Consider the following 21,129-nt stretch of genomic DNA (forward strand, 5'->3'; position numbering starts at 1 on the left):
CGCGTTGGTTAGAAGAGTTTGAATTTTCTTCCCCAAATCCTCTTGCTGTTTGGCTTTCTTGTTGAATTCTTCCAAGACGAATTTTTTCTTGCACCCCTTAATTCTGTGAAAGTGTGCTGGGTATAAAGGGCACCGCCGACCGAAAATTGTCTCAGAAGTGGTGCTCGTGTAAGGATGGTACCACCGGATTGCAGTCTCGCAGTCCGAAATTGTAGACTTGGGAATGGTACCGGATTAGGGTATGAACACCACCGAACCACAATCTCACGACCCGAAAATTGTAGACTTGGAAATGGTGTTCTAGTAAAAAAAGGAGTGGTGCCACTGGAGTGCAGTCTCACAGCCCGAGTTTGTAGACTTGGAGGGTGGCACCGGGTAAAAAGGAATAGATACCAGCGAACCACAGTCAAACGGTCCGAAAATTGTAGACTTGGAAATGGTACCTATGCTAAGGAAGATGCCACTGGACTGCAGTCTCACAGCCCTAGTTTTTAGACTTGGAAAGTGCTACCTGGTTCAGAAATGACTCTAAGGACCATGAACAATTCTGGGATAGAATTGTGGGGAATGAGTAGAATGCCAATAAAGCAAAATTATATATTTTCAGCGTCTGACCTCCGACCGATGGACTAATGAGTATGCCTAAAAGTAGATTGGTTAGAATGATGACAGGAAATTAACGGATACACACGACTAGACGATGAAGATCGCTGGTTGTTATCCTGAGTGGGAGAGTCTTTAGCACTGACACTCTTCTTATTATTAAAGATGGTAGATAATTTATTAGACTCGCTGTGAGAATTGGAAGGATGGCCGTAAAAATCTTCGACAACTCTTAGCCACTATTTCCACTCTTTGGAAGGGTAGCCACCAAATTTACGCCGCAGGGAGTGCCGGCCGACTCTCACTCTTTGCCGACGAACTAGTTTTTTGAACAAGTAGAACAATTTGGTTTAATAAAACCTGGTTTACCGCATCCTCTACAAATTGGACCTTGACGACGACTTGGACAGTGGCGTTAAATTGTAACAGGTAATGTCTGAAACTGCGGCGATGCTGGCACGACGGGAGCTATTAGAAGGACCTGCATGTGGAGTTTCGACTAAGTTATAGGCCAAATCAGGTTCTAGCAAGGCAACAGACCGTCTAGGGTGGCTGGAAACGTCTTTGCTGCTAGAAAGAACTTTCTAGAATAACATACTGAACGGACATTGGTGCTAAGACTGCTAAGTGATCCTAAAATGCTGGCAATGAATTTTTTCTTATGGTCTTAAGCTGAACGTTCTCTGTAGGAATTTCTGATAAACGACCAAATAGATTCTGCTTATAAGCGATGTGATCATCGAGGTCCGGAGGAAGAAAATCTCTTCTCAACGCAGCGACTAATTCTTCTCAGGAATTAATTGAATCCCGTACAGATCGGTACCAAGCTAAAGCTTGCCCCTGAAATAAGTCCACAGCAGATCTAAATAATTATCCTTTTGATGTACCACGTGCAATTCTTAGCTCCTCGATTCTCTGTAATCGCTGACTTATACTATTATTTGTACATGCATCTCCTCCAAGGACTCTACTAGAATAAGTTTATCCTCGTTGTACGCTTTCTGGTCATCCTTATCTTCGCCAACCTCTAATCGACGAAAGCAACCCATCAAATGGTTGACCTTGGTTTGTATCCGTTTGTCCATATCCATATTTATTCCGTCGTAAGCGCTTAACATTGTGGGTTCTACCGCGATGTTTTAGTCCACCTCTGCCTTTTCAATCAAAATGAAAATTAAGCTTATTATATTGCAAATTCGGCCTATTCATGTTCTCCCGTAACTTCCTTCGAAGATATATCCTTTTTATATCATGATCAAGCCGTTACGACTTGGCGGTTCCTCTTATTTTTAACTTATAGTTGAGCTTCGATGCTTTCAAATAATTGTCTCCAAAAATCGAATCCATTTTAAACCAACAGTAACCGAGCACTCCAAAACGAGGTAAAATTTTAATTAATCATTATTAGAGTACTATAGTGACGTACAAAATCGTCTCACTTGTCTGTCTTAGGGATAAGGTAAGAGAAAAATAGAAACCTCACTCTATAGTAAATACTAAATAAAGATGGATATAGAAAAAGCGCTACCTTAGCCCCACGTTGAGCGCCAAATCTATATGTGACGATCGTAACGTTCTCCTGCCTTGTTTTTTTTTTTGCATTGGGGAGTCCCTTGGGCGCCAGCTGGGTAGTTAACCCAACGAGGAAGGGGAATTGACTAGAACGAAAGGACAACGGACTAAATTTCGGAAACTCTATTAACAATGAAATAATAGCTTAACCTATCTACCTACGCGAAATGGTACCACTTCAGCGGACTTGCATACTACTTCCCCCAGTCCGACAAATTTACCCAAACTCTCCCCACAGAAGAGGTTACCATAGCATGGGACGGATATTTGGGGCTCACAGCGTTAACCAACAACAGCGACGACGGAGATGAGATGATATCTTGGCCGAATAGGTACTCACCTAGATGTTCTGGGTTCCTTAATTTTTGTAAAAATATCTTGAATCGGCCTTTGCACAAGAATTCAACACGCCCAAAAACGCTCTCCTCACCACCTGTTTGGAAGCCCTATTAATTATCTTTCTAATACTGTTTGAATTTTCAAATGCGGTTGATGGGTTGACAATAAAGGACATGATGTCGCTGATATCAGTATAAGAAGGTAGGTAAATATCTAAATCAAAAATCGACCTGTTCGAGCATTTTTTAGATAATCAAGTACAGCGCTTACCGTTGCATCTGTTTCGTTTTATTTGGGCCACAGTGTATTTCAAAACCATTACAAGAAAAATGTAATCATAAAAACTTTGACATACAATGAGTTAAGAGCTCTGGGAGCCAAAGTATGGACTTCCTGTTTAATTTATTTACTTTTCTCCACTGAAAGTTTATTTCATTTTGTAACTTTATAATCCCTCAATGAAGATGAATCTTTAAACATTGTTTAAAAGTTTTGGTATATTTTGTTTGGATGAGTTGCTGAGTTGCGAATATGGATGTGTTGTAGGAAAAACAAATTTTATATATCTTTGTCAACCAAGTATGAGCAGTGAAATTAGTAGTCATTCCATTACAATTTCCAAATCAACAATTTTTATAAGTGTTAGGACACTGTTTTATTTTACCGTTTTCTGATACGTAGGAAAAATTACCGTATTTATGGCTTCGAAAGCATGTTTACAATAAACATTAAGGAAATAACTAAATTAACTGATAATTATCTGTTGAGTTTGAGCATAATTAAGGAAATTACAAAATGCTCTTTCATGTAATTCATTTGCGGTAAAACCATGTTGTTGTGAGTTTAGAGTACTTTTTTTTAATTAAACATATTGATGTAATTTCACCTATCAATCACTGTTAGAGGACAACATTAATGTTATTAGCCAACATGCGAGATTTCAGGAAAATGCTAATTTTCGGCCGAATGCATTATAATTTGTAATTATTGATTATTTATATTAAATGTATTATTCCTCATTGTGTTTTCATGGATGACTTGTTAAATCTGGATCTTAAAAATATACCTACTAAGAGTATTCAGTATAGTAAACTATACAAATTTCCTATGATTGTGTCTGCTAAAAAAATAAAACTCTTTAGTAATATTCATCTTTCATCATTTTAATATATGTATAAAAAGTCTTATTTCCATTTCATATTCAAATAAGTACATTGTAACAATCTACCTACAAATCCCTTTACCCTGTTTAGTGGAAAATTAAAATTTCGTCTGTCATGTAAAACTTGCCTAAAGGTAGTTTTGCATGAGACAAAAATGTCACATCAAAGTAACTTGCGTCAAAGGTAAAACCCTCATTATATTCCCTTATTTTTTTCTTTCAGTAAAACCCCAAACAGTAAATATCCTAACAAGAGAAAAACAAGTGTCAGCGGGCAAACACTACGAAGTTGAGTGTCGGACGACTGGATCGAGGCCAGACGCAGTTATTACATGGTGGAAAGGAAGCAGATCTGTCAGAAAAATTGCAAAAAACGTGAGTAGATTTCTATGTAATTTTCCGAGTATTTCATTCAATTATTACTGACCCGTAAGAAACACGTAACACATTCTTACCGTTTTCTTTGTTTGTACACGGAAAGAATACTACTCGTTTATACCTTCGTAGATTTTAATTTAACTTTTCGTGTAACTTCTCTCGTAATTATCAATAAGGTTGACTTAATTAAAATTTTCCTTGTCTTTTGTGAGTTCAATAAGGCGAACTTTAGTTTTACGCTTTTCATTTATGCATAATTTTCAGAATATAATGAAAGCATAAATATCTAATATTATTCAATAATTTCGGGCCAACATTGATTAGTTTGTATTTTATATGCAAATTGGTTTGATAACGAGGAAATTGTAAAACAGTAAGGGAAATTACATATAAACAATACATATTAATTTGCTCTACATTTTGCATAAACAGAACCCACATAATACCGTGGGTACAAAATGATTCATCAACTTTGTGTTCCTCAGGCTTATCGTATATGTTAGGTTATCAAAACTCAAACATTTACGATATCAAAATATGGAAAACAGCGGTAATTTGGTTAAAAAATTGGTGGAACAGTAATTTTTTAAAATATAAAACGTTTTTGAAGTCCTATACATAATACTGTTACTTTCCACCCAAGAAATGGAAGTAAATGTCACTTCCTAATCTTCTTTTACTTTCACAAACTTCTAATATCAGAGTTGGCATTAATTATGACTGACTGTTGTGTGAACTCTAGTGTGCATTTTCTTGTTGGATTTAGTTTCTTCGAGACAATACACTGGAGTTACATAATTATTGTTACAACCAATGAAATCTTGATTTAGTAATACATGGTTTGTGGCGTAATGCCTCAGCTCCAAGTACTTAATTTTATGAATCCTTCATATCAAAGTAGTTCAGTTAATTTTATATGTTGTTTGGGTAGTTTTTAAAGTCATATAACAGAGTTTTCCAGCTCCTAGTTATTTTATCGCATTAATTTCAGTCGCCTTTAAAATTTTACGGCGAATATCTAATAAGAATTCTTAAAAAAGAAGATATCAAAAACTGAAAGCTGCACAGTGAGTCCTTGTTACGGAGGCACATTTTCACATAAACCGTCAGTTTAATTTTCCCATGTATCCACCGTTCTGTATTATTCTCGTTTCAGTTCACCCTAATCACCAGGATGCTTATCCTTTGTGCAACGCCAACCCATTCAAAATTGAATAAAAGCAAGGACTGTGTAAAGAAATTCAAACTTAGCTGAATAGATGGCGTCAGAAAGTATGCGTAACAAATGATCGCCAGACACTGAAAGAATTTTTAAAAAGTTAATGAGGCTTAAAATACTGTTTTTATCCTATTAAATTGCGGAAAGTAAAGCACAGTTTTTACAAATTCTATTATTTAGATTTCTTTAACGAAATTGATACGCCGGTTTATCCTCCTTTTCTTCTTTAATTTATCCCGATTTAATCTCGGAACCAGACTGTGTTATCTTAATGAAATTTTTTCAAAACAATTATTTAAGACTTAATCTTTTAGAGAATGTCACTCATGTGGAGATTTTCAAATTATACATAAAATGCATTATAAGTTGAAATGAAGTTCCCGTTTAGATGCACCACCTGTTTAAAGTTCAAAGAGGAAGAATAAAAAATAAACAAGTTGCTTTATAAAGGCATCTCATTACTTAAGCACACAACTTCAGTCAACACAACATGATACTTTTTACTAACCATTTCCAAGAGCGAGGGAGTAGCATTTAATAAAAAGAAAATATCAGACAAACCACATGCATGTTGTTAGTGACATTTACTTCCTTTTCTGTTTTTTTTTTTCAACCTTTGGTAGAGAACAGAATAACATAATTGGTTTAAAAACTCTTTTAAGTTTTTAATCAAAAAATGTAGTGTGTACGAGCTCGAAACATATAACATTTATAAAGGGTCTAATTGCTTAGTAAAATATTTAGTCGTTAAAGTTTACCGTAGCTTTGGAATTAAATCGAAACCGTCGTCAAGTTGCGGCGGAGTTATGGATTAGTATTATCACATCAAAAATTTTGAAACAAAAATTAAAAAATTGCTAATTATTTAACGAAAACACCGACTTAACTTATGTCAATTCTAAAAAATATTAGATTACCACATATATCAAAGTGATGTACTTTTGCCAAAACCTGCGTTGAAATAATCGTGCAATGCAAAAGAGGATGTGGTGAATTCTTAAAAATTTAATGCGTTAGACGTCAGCTCCTTGTTAATAAACATTAAAGGGTCATAAATATATTTACAACGTTTTGATTTATTAATTCTGCTAAAATTCATTTTAAATTTTAATCTTTATTCGATCTAACAAAGTCCTAACAGTTGGTCACTAGTATTTAGTTTGTTACGCCTTTTCTTTGACTACAAATATTTTTGGCAGAATTCCTCATAATTATTATTTTGCTTTATTGTCATCTCTAAAAAATGACGTAATCAAACAATAAGCATTCTACAGATGCAAAGATAATTATTTTTTTTAGTAACTAATAATTATAGCTATAACTGTATGTACTACTGAAAACAATCATAAATTATTATGAAATTATTAATATTAAACATTTATTCATCATGTAGCTTGCGGCAGTCTTCATTTATGACAGCTGCACATTTATTGCACATTCCAATTAATAAATAAATAAATTGCTTGGATTTTTACTTTCCGGGAGCCTGAAAATAAACTGACAACTTTTAATAAACAAGTGTTTAAGTATTTATTCATAATTTGATTGTCAGTAGATTCAAATTTTCTAATTTAATGAAAAAATTGGAATTTTCCGTATTTCACAGAAGATATCCCAAAAAATGTATTTTCAGAAAAAGTACACTAGGCATTGCGTCCTTAATTTAAAACTTAGTTTATGATTTTACTGTTATACAAATTTTTCTTTACATATTAAAGCGCCCGTCTACGTTATGTAACATCTAATGAGCTGGTACGTAATTTAACATCTCTGGGTTGGTAAAGAAATCCAGGGGTCGTTTTTAGAATATTTTAGGAAACTTTCAAAGCACAGTGATAACTGTCTGCGTCAAATTTTTAAAATAACTGTTTAACGGTCTTTAGAATTTTTTAAACACAGAGGAAAGAAAATATATATTAAATACATTATTTTGTATATAATATTACAAATATCATTACGCATGTTTTTATAATTTTCAGGTTTTATCTGATCAAGATAATCACGAAAATTGTGATGTTGAACAGTCATTTTTAATTTTTAAAGCATTTTAACGTCTAGGAGAACCCGTATAACTGAGGAAAACCTAGAAAAAGTAGTCATTGTTATTAAGAATTCCCGAAGCTGTAGGCCACGACTGCAATAGCGCTGGCGATCGGACAGCAATGATCACCTCGCTACCAAAGTCTGCTTATTAATTATGAAGAATCTGCTAAAATTTGTATCACCTATATATTACTTAACGTGATCCAATATTGTAATAGTAGTATTAAATGCACTACTGAGAGTTTTTTGAAAAAATGTCAAAATTTCTGGTAAACACTGCTATATATTCAAAAGAAAAAATACTAAAAAGAAAATTTTGTTTAAGAATTAAAACTTGAAATAGCTCATTATTAATAATTGCCAAAATTTAGATTTAATTTTGTATACAATTTTAAGTTTTGAATTCAACGGCTTTCTAGAAAGATTTATTGATTAGACTAATGAATTTGCTTCCCAGCACTGCCTATAGCCACGTTAAAAAATTGTCGAAGGTTATTTCCGCTGAATTCCCTCGCCCCCCCCCCCCCCCCCCCCCCTGAATATAGAATATATCCAGCTTTTTCGAAAAATTTGTAAAATTTGATTTTACGAATTTTATCATTTTATGACAAATTCTGTAAGTTATAGTAAAGATCGGTCTAGGACAATTCGGCGCGGCCGACTTGGCGCGGCCAACTTGGCGCGGCCGACTTGGCGCGAGACATTTTAGCGCAGGGACACTTTGGCGCAGGGACACTTTGGCGCAAGCCATCTTGGCGCGAGCCATCTTGGCGCGAATGAACTTGTACCAAGAAAAATAGATATAAATATACAAAAATTGCACCCGTTGTTAGCATAACCTAATTTTTATAGTCTCCAACGCGGGAAGGGGTAATGTCGACTTTTTAATGGACACACGGGCGCTTCGCGCCCTGCACCCCATTATAAACATACTCCTAAACGTGGAACTTCTTGCTCCGTGGATCATTTAGTTATTAGAATTTGTGGGAATTAAAATGTGTATTTGGTTGCCTACACTTAGCATAAATAACAGGGTGCCAACCAAAGTACGAGCAATAAATATTTTTTATATTATATACTGACGTACTCGCGCCAAGATGGCTCGCGCCAAGATGGCTTGCGCCAAAGTGTCCCTGCGCCAAGTTGGCTTTGCGCCAAAATGGCTCGCGCCAAGTCGGCCGCGCCAAGTTGGCCGCGCCAAGTCGGCCGCGCCAAATAGTCCCATTCCGTAGTAAAGATATGTATGTAATGTTAAACTAAATGTATAACATATAAATAAATATATAGGTACGTATGTTTCGGACAGGCATATCAATTTAGATGGGGCAGTGAAATACTAATAATAATAGTGTTGTTATATAAAATAAAAATTCACATAAACTGAGATGAGTTATCTCACAATGTAACCTCATAACTTAAATAAAGTGGATTATGGCAAAGAACGTGAGTCAAAATGCGAATAACCAAATAATTTTAAATCATCTTATTCAATGTCGAGATAACTTCTGAAAAAAAATTACAACTTCTTCAGTTAATAATTTAAGTAATAATCAGTATCCCCCGTGGTTTGATAAAGAAATAATTAACTCCATTCGAAGTAAATTTAATATGTTGAAATTATATAGAAGACATAAAACTGAAAAATATCACAGTTTGTTTAAAGTATACCGTTCTCGCTGTAAGAACTTAATTAAAGCCTCCTATATAAAATACCTACATCAAATTGAAAAGGATATATCAAAAAATCCTAAGAGTTTTTGGTCATTTGTACATAACAAAGTAGGTCACAGCAGAATTCCTGGTGTGATGCATTACAACAATATTGAGTTTTCTTCTCCTGATGAAATAGTGGACGCGTTCAGTGATTACTTCAGTGAAGTTTATATTCAGTCCAAACCTTGTAATTTATCAACCACTGACAATGAAGTTGCTGCGCAACTGTTCGTAAATGTAAGATCCATATCTGAAGATGATGTATTCGTGGCATTAAAAAAATCAAAGGATTCTTTTACGACCGGGCCTGATGGTATTCCCAGCTTTTTAGTAAAAGATTGCGCATTAATCTTTGCTCAGCCTCTACAAAAACTCTTTAATTTAATATTGAAACAAAGTAAAATCCCAGATATTTGGAAAAAAGCATGCGTTTGTCCCATTTTCAAGTCAGGGGATACAAGTGATGTAAAGAACTATCGACCTATTAGTATTTTATGTAATTTTGCAAAAATCTTTGAATCGATTATGTACAAGCAGATTTACTCTTCAGTGAAAGGTTTTATATCGCAAGATCAACATGGCTTTATGCAAAAAAGATCTACAATAACAAATCTGGCGTGTTTCACACAATACACTTCTGAAGCAATGGACAAAAAAAGCCAAGTGGATACAGTTTATACAGATTTTCGAAAAGCTTTCGATCAAATTGATCATTTTATTTTGTTAAACAAACTTCGAGGGTTCGGCTTTTCAGATTCATTACTCCGATTGTTTTTATCATATATCAGTGAAAGGAGTCAAGTCGTAAGATATCGAAATTTTTGTTCCAAGGTGTTCACTCCTACATCTGGCGTGCCACAGGGTTCAAATTTGGGACCACTGTTATTTCTTCTATTTATCAATGATATTGTTCAAAATATTTCTTGTGAGAAACTTCTATTTGCGGATGACCTCAAGTTATATAAGGAAATAAAGTCTGTCGAAGATTGTAAAATTCTTCAATGTAATGTGAATGCTGTCATTAGTTGGTGTAAAGATAATCGTTTAACACTAAATAGAGACAAGTGCTATATTGTTTCATATTCAAAAAAACAAAATCCCTTAATCTTTAATTATCAAATATTAAATATTCTGTTAAGCCGTAAGGATACTTACAAAGACTTAGGAATAATTTTTGATTCCAGATTAACCTTTGTTGAACATATAACAACTAATATTTCACAAGCCTATAAGATGTACGGTTTTGTTTATAGAAATTGTAGCGATTTTTGCAACGTTCATACTTTATCCACGCTATATTTTACTTTGGTAAGATCACGCTTAGAATACGGAGCTCTTATATGGTTTCCAATATATGATGTCCATATTAATAATTTAGAGTTGGTACAGCGCAAATTCCTCAAATTTTTATGTTTTCGTTTAGACAGATTCTATCCGGAAAGAGGATTTAGTCACTTAAATTTGTTGACTAGATTTAATTTTGTATCATTAAAAACTAGAAGAATTGTTACTGTCGTCAAGATTTTGTTCAATATGCTGAATAATAAAGTTGATGTGCCCCAGTTGCTTAATAAACTCAATTTTAAAGTACCAAGAATCAACTCTCGACAGAGTACTATATTTTATTGTTCAGCGAATAGAACCAATGTTTTACGCAAATCTCCAGTTAATTTAATGTGTGACTTATGTAATGGGATAGCGGAAGTTTGTGACATAAATATTAATTCTTTTAAAATGTTGCAAAATTCTATATTGGAAGTTTATGGTATTAATTAAGTGATTATTTAGTTTAATTATTTTTTTTAGTTATAACATCATGTAAGTAATGTTTTAGTTTTAATTACATCGTTCCCTGTAATTGGGTGTATATTAGCCTGTTGGGAATAAAGTATTTATTTTATTTATTTATTTATTTATTTAAGTAATAACCTCAAGTTCAACGCCTTGTCTACACGGCCATCGGATGCTCGTTATGTAGGTAAGCCAGACATCGGCTACGTGAGACCCGTGGCAAATATTACAGAAAAATTTTTGTAAAGTAATTGTGATAAATATCAAGGCCAATTCATAAACTTCAAGTACATCATCACATTGTTGATAAGGATGGTTAGAAAAATTTTGCTTAACGTTTTATTCTCTGCACGATATTCCTCTAAAATTTGACAACAATCAGTCCGATAGTTTCGGAAATTGTATATATATTTAATAAAATTTGATACAGACGATAGACAGACGAGTGACGCCAGACAACCGGAAATGAAAGGCCTATTTTTTCGTACTCTTGGTGTCATGAAACGTCGAGGAAACATAAAAGCACCTATTCGCCGGATGGACCCTATTACAATACTTCTTTAACATACGTTCGAGTAGTGCAAGTTACTAGTAAAAACTGTACACGAAGATGTGAGTGACACCTTATATTAACTTACAAGGGTTATCATAAACTAAAATTTTATAACTGTACTTCAGGAGGGAAGAAAGTTGTTATATCCTTTCTCAGACGTTGTTAAATTGTAGCATCGGCGTCTTGTATCCGAATTGGATTTTCAGATTTTGTTGTGCATTCTGTTTTAGCATGACATGCTTTAGTAACCAGTTCTAGATCATAAATGCATACTTTCTCACATGCACATATTTTTTTAAACATCTACCTAGTTAAAGTGTTCAGATGAGAAGACGTAGCACAATTAAACAGTTGAAACGATTCTGCGTTTGACCTTGATTGTGCTAGTCTTTTCATCCGAACACTCCTTCCCAACCCCTCAACACAGATGATCAGCCCTTCGAATATTGTTACAGAAATACTTTAAACTTAATGACAATTTGCAGGTTGGGACGACCTCTGGTGACAAATAGGAGATGATATCCTCGTTTAGAGGATGTGATCATTTTAATATTATGCTTGGAAAGGAATAGACGTAGGACAGTTTTGGCTAAAATTTGGCACCGATAATTGTCCGATAGACTAGCACTCCCTTTTTAAAAATTTGCATCACCTTTGTTGTCCTACTATTTTAGTTTCTCCGGAAGTATTTTAATAGGCTACATTTTTTCAAAAATCGGCACTACAAAATATGGAAATTTTTTGGAAGGTTTTAAAAATCACATTTTAAAACCGAATATTTCGAAAATCTCAGCTGTGTTTCTTGATTCTGGTCATCGGAATCTATTCCCAGAATTTTTTGGGCATTTTTGTACAACTTCACCAAAATTGTTATTTTTCAATACCCTATAATGTACGCACGCAATTTTTGACCTTTCATCAAAAACCGTCGAAAATTACCAAAAGAATGTATTTGTTGATTTCGAGCTTCAGTTTTTTAAAAGGTTTCATTTCTTGTGCATTTTTAGCTACTTCCTTAGTTAAATTTTTCAGTATGTATGAAATTTTGTCCTTTTCCACATCATTTTCGACGATCACTAAAAGAGATTCTTTTGTAGATTTGGACTCCCAGACGATGTTTTAAGCTTCATTTCTTCCAAAATATACGAATGGCTAGTTTGAGGTTTTCTCGACGTTCCATGATCCCTAGAGTACCAAAAAGTAGGTCTCGCGGTTCCGTCTGTCTGTTGATTTTTATTAGACTTCTTCGAAACCACCAGACCAGTTGTCAAATGTTATACTCCAATTTATTTGCTTTATGAATATCGTGTCATTAATTACTTCAGTTAGATAACGGCGTAAAAGAAATATTTATGGGGAGCGGAAATAGGAAAAGAACTGAGACGTTAATGGACAATGACACAAGAGATATTTCTCTTCTTCAGCGAAAAAAATGTTCAGTTGCAGTAAATGTGCCTTGATATTTATTTCACGTTTCTGGGAAGGTATAAATTTTTTTTTAATGACAAGTTTTCTTTCATTGTATAAGATAAATGTACTTGGGTTAAAATTTACGGACTTTTCTAAGAATTTCAAATTTTCATATGCAGAAGATATGCTGTTTATAGAACTATACCGGATGTATGTCTCTCCGCTACTCTTAACAATCGCCTTAGCCCCTCACTCTCTTTTCTTAGAGGGTATGTCATTTCCCAAAATTGGTCTTATTTTAGCAGCTATTAGCCCCGCCCACCCACCCTCTTTTTTCTTAGAGAGGATGTCATTTGCCAAAATCAGTTTTATCTTAGCAGGTACCAGCCCCGCCCACCCGCCCTCTCTTCTCTTAGTGGATATCTCATTTGCCAAGATCAGTCTTATCTTTATCCTTTATACCTATAACTGCAACCTTTATCATGTAACAAGTACTACCCCCCCTCCCACCCGCTCTTTTTGTTGTTAGAGAGTGGGTCATTTGTCAAAATCAGTCTTATTTTGGCAAGTACTAGCCCCACCCACCCAACCTTTATTTTCTGAGAGGGTACGTTATTTGGCAATATCAGCCTTATGTTGGCAAGTACTAGCCCCGCCCACCCACCCTTTATTTTTTTAGAGGATATGCTATTTGGCAAAATCAGTCTTATATTAACAGGAACTAGCCCCGCCCACCCACGCTTTATTTTCTTAAAGAATCATCATAAGTTCAAAATTCCTGTGCCGCTCCTATTAATATTTAATATTACCCGGTATAAACAATTCTAAAAAATATGAATACAATGATGGAATGGGAAGTATAGATAGACTCATCATAATTGGCAGAGTTTAGACAGGATTTTTTTTTCAAAATATTGAGATGATATTAGTTTTTAGGGGGATTGTAAACGGATAAATTTGGATTAATTTGATGTCCACGTTTCCGATAATTTTAAAACGTTTGCAATATTTCAGAGCATTCGGTTTTGCAATTTCAAAGTTAAATTATAGAATGTTGTTATACAATATTGATTTTTTTACAAAAATCTGGATGCCTAGGGTGAAAACTCAACACGGAGTCATACGACAGACGGCAGACACTTAGACGGAAATGAAAGACCTATGTTTCTGTGCTCTACGGGTCATGAAACGTCGTGAAAACATAAAAGTAGCTAGTCTTAGCTTACGCTAGAGAAGTAAAACGTATTTTCACATATAATTTAATGTTAATTACATTTTTGAGGTGCTTTTTGAACCTAAAAGTGCCTAAAAACTGTAGTTACACGTAATCTGTTCAGCCTATTTGCCAGATTTCCGACAGCATCTCACTGCAAACTGATTTAGCTGACTTTTTGAACACCACATTGGAAAATAATAGTTATAATAATAAAATGAATTAATAAATACGTCTTCACTTTTGTTTTTAAACATGTTCCGCCTGAATTTTTTTAAGCAATTTTTTTACCCTGAGTTTGATCAGTGATCAACTGATTATGTATAATTTTAGTAATAAAAGTTTAAAAGTGTCGTTTACGTCTTGTCACAATGTAGTATAGTTTCTACAGTAACACCTGTACAGGAAATTAAATTTTGAGGGAGCTCATTCATATTCAACACTGTTGCTGAAAAGCAAATGATCTTGAAATAAAAAAAATACGTTTTATATTTTTATTACGCATGTGAACAGCCTGTTAACTGTCCTATAAACGGGTTCGAGATTCTATATAAAATGAGCTATTTTTATTAATGAAATGTTTATTGTATTTATGGTAAATTGAAATAATTAACATTAATTATATTATTTCAATTTGAACCAAAGCATATTTTAAAAACCACTGTTCGCTAGGTATCTATTTTACGCAATAAATTCTGATTGACCAATCGATAACCAAATCCACAACACAAACCGTTGAACTGGAAAGTTAGCTATCTTTAGTGGAACAGTTGCGGCTTGGAGCTTCAACCGTTGCTGTTCAGGAATTCTACATATTGCAGCAGAGAATTGAAAATTTTATCTCGTTGCAGTTACACCAACAGCAACTGTTACTTCTAGATGATAATTTATAAATTTAGCTTTAAAATTAATTAAACCAGCAGACTTGTTAGACTAATAAAATTCTTAAATTTCAGGACTTTTTTTGGATGGGATGTTTTTCCATAATTTTATTTCATGATGCTGTCCTTTAGTTTAATTAAAACAGGACTGCTAAAGTTTTTATCTTCACTTATAATATGCGTAAAATAAGTCATAAAATAATTAAACTTCGACTGCGCGAAAGTGATGATCATTGCCATCCGATCGCCAGCGCTATTGCAGTCGTGGCCTACAACTTCGGGAATTCTTAATAACAATGACTACTTTTTCTAGGTTTTCCCCAGTTATACGAGTCCTCAAAATGCCTTAAAAATTAAAAATTGCGGCAATTTGTGCCTAATACCTATGTTTCGTTTTTATTAAAAATGTATGCGATTTGTAAATATCAGTTATTACTAGGTGTGTTGAGCGGTTACATTAAATTTCGAAACAGTATGTTTAGATAATGCGATTGTAGCGTTCACAATTCATAAATGTAGCAAATCAGATTAAACCCTGCCGCCGTTACTTAAATAAAATAGACCTTCAGCCATCATTAGGTTACTCCAGCTCTTAAATCAAGTACAACTTGTCCAAGTGTCTTTGACACGTGAAAATTATAATTTGGCAGATTTTACAGCTCACTGAAACTGAAATTTAAAACACAAAACTTTGGCATCAGCGCCTCTGGCGAAATTTTCCCCATCTACAAAGCTCTGCCGAATTAAATGTCTTAGAATGAGCACCCCATTCGTTTTTAGCATAACAACTGACGTACGCTATCAGAAAATCACAAATTTATCTTCTGCGTCCCGAAAATGTAGTCACTTTTATCTCATCAACATTTAACTTAAGGTGGGGTGTTTTGATAACTATCTTATGTTTTAATTTCCTATAACGCCAGAAAAGAAAACAAGTTTTTCAAAAAATTATAGTGAATACTTCATCATAACCATGTGTTTCAATGTTAACAACTCAGTTTTATTTAGTTCTAAAGGGGTTTTAAATTGAATAATAAAAGTATAATAATGTGTAAATTATTGATTTCAGGACCTCGATAATGTTATAATTGTTTTCGCATTTTTAACAAAGTATATTTATTAAAAAAACAGGCAGGGGGAAAGCTCTAATCCAGCTTATACTTCACGCAAACTTTCTTTACTGCAGCTTGTTTCGTTAGAAAATGTAAGAAAGTATTTACAAGACATTTTTATAAATTCCAAAGCAAAACTCAAACATTATATTATAAGAAAAGGAACTAACTACCCTTCTTATGCTTGTTATTCTTTTCCTTACCAAATACCCTAAATCACCTTTTTAGTATACTTTTTTTAAATAACCAAATGCTCTTGAAGTAGATGAAAAATAACGATACTTAACGATACTTTGTATGTGTTTCTTCTGTGTCCGATTAACTTCATTAAAGATTTATGTGTTGTAACATTTTCAGTGTTTAACGACAATATCTAGTTTCCAGGACAGAATCAAAGCCTAAGCATTTTGCCGTTTTCTCCTGTGATCGATGACGATGGCAAATACTTGACCTGTCGAGCCGAGAACCCGTCCATCCCTGATAGCGCGCTCGAGGACAAGTGGAGATTAAACGTCTTTTGTAAGTTATATTTATTCTTTTCAGAATTATTCTCAAAGAAAAACTAAATCGAACCACACCGCTATCTCTTAAGCTGTATTTACCGAACGGCTTTTGCAATTTTTTTTATAATACGATTCAAGTGAAAGCTAACAATGTCACCTATCTGGGACAAAAGTTGCTTTCCCATAGTTTATTTTATAGCTGTAATTAACTTCGACTCTACAATTAGTGCTCGTTTTTTAGTTTTTATTCATGAGTTTATCTTCGAAATTGAAAAAATTATTAGGTAAAAGTTTGTATAGTCAGCGAATAGTGCTCTCCACAACGACTGTAAGAGTGGTCGGAGCGACGCCAGCACCTATCTTTTCACGCCAGAATGCAACGAAAAGCAAAAAGTGTGCCAATAGTTTTCATGAGAATTATACTAAACTATACGTCAGTATAAAAAATTGAATAAAAATACACTTTCGTGCTGTGAACAATTATCGGGCGCAAAGTGCGAAGACAAAGACCCGGACCAGTTCTAAGATACGGCAGATTACAAGGTATTACAAGGTAATGAAGCAAAAAATATTCGTTCATATACTGTGCCAAAGGAACGAATTGATAATTGTGCTTAGAAAAAAAAACTTCTAAAAGAACAACTTGCCCAATTAAAATCAAGGGGCAATAATATGAATAAAGTTCCGATCATTAGCAAGTCAAACGAGCAAAACGACGCTTTCATTGTCAACGCAGAGGTTATGCAAGAGGAAAACGAAAACCTCTGACCCAAACAAATAACGATAAAAAATGAGAAATATGTTGGCTTTCACACCATCTCAACCAAAAAAACACAAACCGGAAAAAATAGTGAAGTTCGAATAAGACGAAACTGAAAAAAATGTTTAGATGAACAACAAAAACACATCAGCAAGCCGCCAATGCAATGGTGCACTTGAACCACCCGTAGGAGCGATTAGCCTCCAGGTAGCTCACTGCACTGAAGCCAAACGACAGTTTTATTTGTGAAAATAATGAAATTTCCAAGGGTAAATGTTCGTCATTTCGAACTGGGACTCCATTGTAGCTTAATGAAGCTCCCGACTTCTGACCTGAACAAGTCATAGTGAGCAGATTAACTTCCTCTTTTGTCTGCAACCACTTAGTATCAAATGCTGTCAGAGAAAACGATTGCCGCAGCTCACAGTAACATACAGTGGATTACAAATACATTTCTAGAAATTGAACATTTTATGTATGAAACTCCCGACATAGAAATTTGACCATTAAGTGAACGTTGCTTGTTATTTTATTTTGTGGTGATTTTAAAAATATGAAGGAGCACTTGCGTGAATAACATTCTTATCTTATTACGTAACCCAACGCTGTCTTTTTCTAACGCTGGCTACAGGACGAAAAACTTTGGGTCGCATTAGCAAGTTTTCTAGGCAGCAATTTTCAAGTGAAATTTGGCAGAATATTATATTAGTACATATTTTATAAATTAACTTCAGTTCAACAAAGTAATTACAGAATTATAATAAAAAAACTATTCTAAAACAAAGAAAAAAATAAAAAGTTGTAGCACTAAACAACAACGTACAGTTACAAATATTCAAATGTCCGGATTTTTTTGTCTGACAGTGTAGTATATAACAAGGGACTGAGGGACATCATTTAATCCCGCGGGCGAAAGTTTCCTGGGCAAGCGTAACGAGCGAGGGAAATAATTCCCCCAAAGAGATTAAATGATACCTCAGTCCCGCGGGATGTACGCTATTTTTTGCACTTCGGATGTTGTTTTTTACAAAATAATTACAAAATAAAAAGATTTAAAGTTGAAAATCACAGACACTGTGATTGACAAAACATAATCAGTCTGATTTATTTATTGTCTAGATAAATTATAAACAACGGCAGCCATTGCAAGAAAAATCGTTCTCGAATTTGTTCCGGGATAGCATCAAAGATAATTGAAGAAGCTGCAAACAAAGCATTTGCCCAGTTAGTACCTACGAAGTCGAGTAAAATTTATCAAAAAAAGTGTGACGAATTTGGAAAATGAAGAATAAGGAACCCAAGGAATCTACACAGAAACCGTATTCTTGGCATATTTTCAAGAAAAATCCATCAACTTCTACATTTTGGACCAAATATTCACGTTGATGGCGATATTTAAAATTGAAAAAGATTTGGATATCAGCAAGTATGCAAAATTATTAGCTTTCTTAAAAAGAAAAATGAAAGTTATAACTCGAAAAAATCGAGAATTTAAATAAATGAATTTTTGAGTAGGTTCTGATGAAAAAAAAATTCATTGGCTAAGGTAATAAATTGTTAACGGATTATTAGGCATCCTGTTTAAAAATTTATTGTACAGGTTGCTCTTATTATTGCCGTGGTCGATGTTTGTAGAAGTAAAGAATTAGTGGATTTACCAACAACCCATGTTCAAAATTTAGGCTCTTCGTTCTTGTCCAAATATACAGAAAATATATGGAACTAAGAGAGAGTGAAACGAAACATAAACGCTTTTTGTATATCATGCAGTTGGCAAAAATAACTTTAACTCCCTTTCTCAAAAGACTACTATACATATTTCTAAATCTTCCAGATGTCATTGCACACGAGTCACTGTTTCTGACGTACCGCAAGATCTCTTCTAGGTGATACAAGAGCTAATATAGATATTTTAAAATGTCATAGGAGTTGAAAGTCTCAGCTACTGGAACTATCATCAGATATACCACTTGTGGTCCAGCGAATATTTTAACAAATGATTACACATGATAATTAAACAGGCCAAACGACTTTATGATGTTCGACCTTAATTGCACTAGTCTTCTCATCTGAACATTTCTTAGGAACAGGTAGTACCGCACCGGTACTACTTCCACGCACAAATTTTTAAACTGATCACGTTCTGCACCTTGGGGTGAGTGGGACCGATGAGAAAACCAGTATAATTAAGGTCGAACATCATAAAATCGTTTGACGTGTTTAATTGTACAAACGTCTTCTCATCTGAACATTTCTTTATCTAACTAGGTAGACGTTTAAAGAAATATTGTTGCGCAACTGAAAAGTATGTATGTACCTATATACATATACGCGTATACAAAAAAAACTATTAAGTGTATATAATGTTTATGAAAAGGTGTTCTACCGTCAACATAAAGGAATCTACCATTAGGGAACTAGACTGAAAGGAGAAGCAAGTAGTTCAGTACTAGGTCCATTAACAAGTAATATTTTTTGGTACAGACTGTACCACGGTTGAGTAGGCCATTCCGGAACTACCAACCCAAGTTACTCCCAAATAAATACTCCTGGGGAGGTACCTGTGAAACAAATGCTTTTACCTGCTTAGAAAAAAAGGGAAACAGACAGTGTCGGCGAAGTTGGGAGTTTGAATAAACTGTTTTGGCGTCAGATGATAGTGGGAACTTCTGGTGAATGTTTGTGCATGTATAAAGTGAGAATCCATCTTGACATTGGTCAGAGGGGCAATGGCCGCAACCTCAGGGTTTAACTGGGAGAGTTTTAAGCCAGACCTTCCCAGGGGCCGAAACTTAGTTAACAGCTCTGCTTTCACCTCAGGGGGCAGACCGTGCTACAAAAAATGAGACCATCGGTTTTCCAGTTGTGAGGGAGTGGTGGGATCCTGGCCCAAAACCACGAGGAATTCCTTGGGTAATTCCTTGAGTACTAATAGTGAGTACTGCGGTGATCAGCTGTTCTAACGCGTTTGTGGCGATTTTGGCGTTTTTATTTTCCCGTTGTGCTAAGAAAAAGGTATTCGAACCCTAAAAGGAAATAATTAACAGTACCTGAAAAGTGTGTGCAAGCGGAAACGTGGTACGTGGAAGCGCACAAATGCAATAATGAAGCGCAACGCTAACTAAAGGCAAAAATAGGAGGCGAGATCGCGGTTATTCAGAGGACGTGATTAGTTTAAAAATTTGTACGTGGAAGTAGTACTGGTTGTAACAGCCAAAAATACCACTAAGTCAAAGAACCTGAAAAGGCCACCTAAACAATAACTTGATCAATAATTATATCATCCACATACCCTATATTTTATGAAAATCACTTTTATATACAACAACTAAGGACTTTGATTATAATTATTGTTTTCCATCTGTCCGATTCACAAAATAGGTTAGGATTTTTCTAGAATGTAAACAACTCGATTTATGAATGAAATCGAATCCCTCCTTCTACTATCCCCGTGCTCTTCTATTGGCCAACTCCATCTGCGTCAAAATGTCGTTTCCGGTTTTTTCTTCCTTGGTTTTTAATAAAATCAGTAGCGGAAACGGGGCGAGACTATTTTCCATCCTCCTGTTGAAGAGTGATCAACCACGTCGAATCTTCCAAATTCTTCTCCAAGTGATTTCCGGGTGTAGGTGCAGAATTTAGATATATTATTGGATATCCTGTACATTAAAGTAACGTTTGATGCCCTCCCCTTCGATTCTATCGGATTATAACGCTGGGAGCAACTCGACCTTGGTCGGCTATTGAAAATTGGAAATTCGTAATTATTAAAAGAGCCTTGGATCATCCAAAGGTAATTATCTGTTGTCAATGAGTCTCTTCATGTGGTGGAATAAATGGTGTATGTATTTCCGTGAAATTCCTCTTACCAAAAGGT

At 34.6% G+C, this 21,129-nt stretch overlaps 1 protein-coding gene across 1 annotated transcript in view; it reads left to right on the plus strand.

Moving 5' to 3' along the window:
* Positions 1-21,129, plus strand: part of LOC135136196 (contactin-1) — a 548,953-nt gene that overhangs the window by 427,378 nt on the left and 100,446 nt on the right. The window contains exons 6-7 of the mRNA XM_064065367.1: positions 3,900-4,051; positions 16,367-16,508. Coding sequence (XP_063921437.1) covers positions 3,900-4,051; positions 16,367-16,508 — 294 coding nt within the window. The remainder of the gene's footprint in view (positions 1-3,899; positions 4,052-16,366; positions 16,509-21,129) is intronic.

Source organism: Zophobas morio, unplaced genomic scaffold (assembly GCF_036711695.1).
Source record: "Zophobas morio isolate AGI-343-1 ecotype UQ-CSIRO unplaced genomic scaffold, CSIRO_AGI_Zmor_V1 ptg000026l, whole genome shotgun sequence".
NCBI lineage: Eukaryota > Metazoa > Arthropoda > Insecta > Coleoptera > Tenebrionidae > Zophobas > Zophobas morio.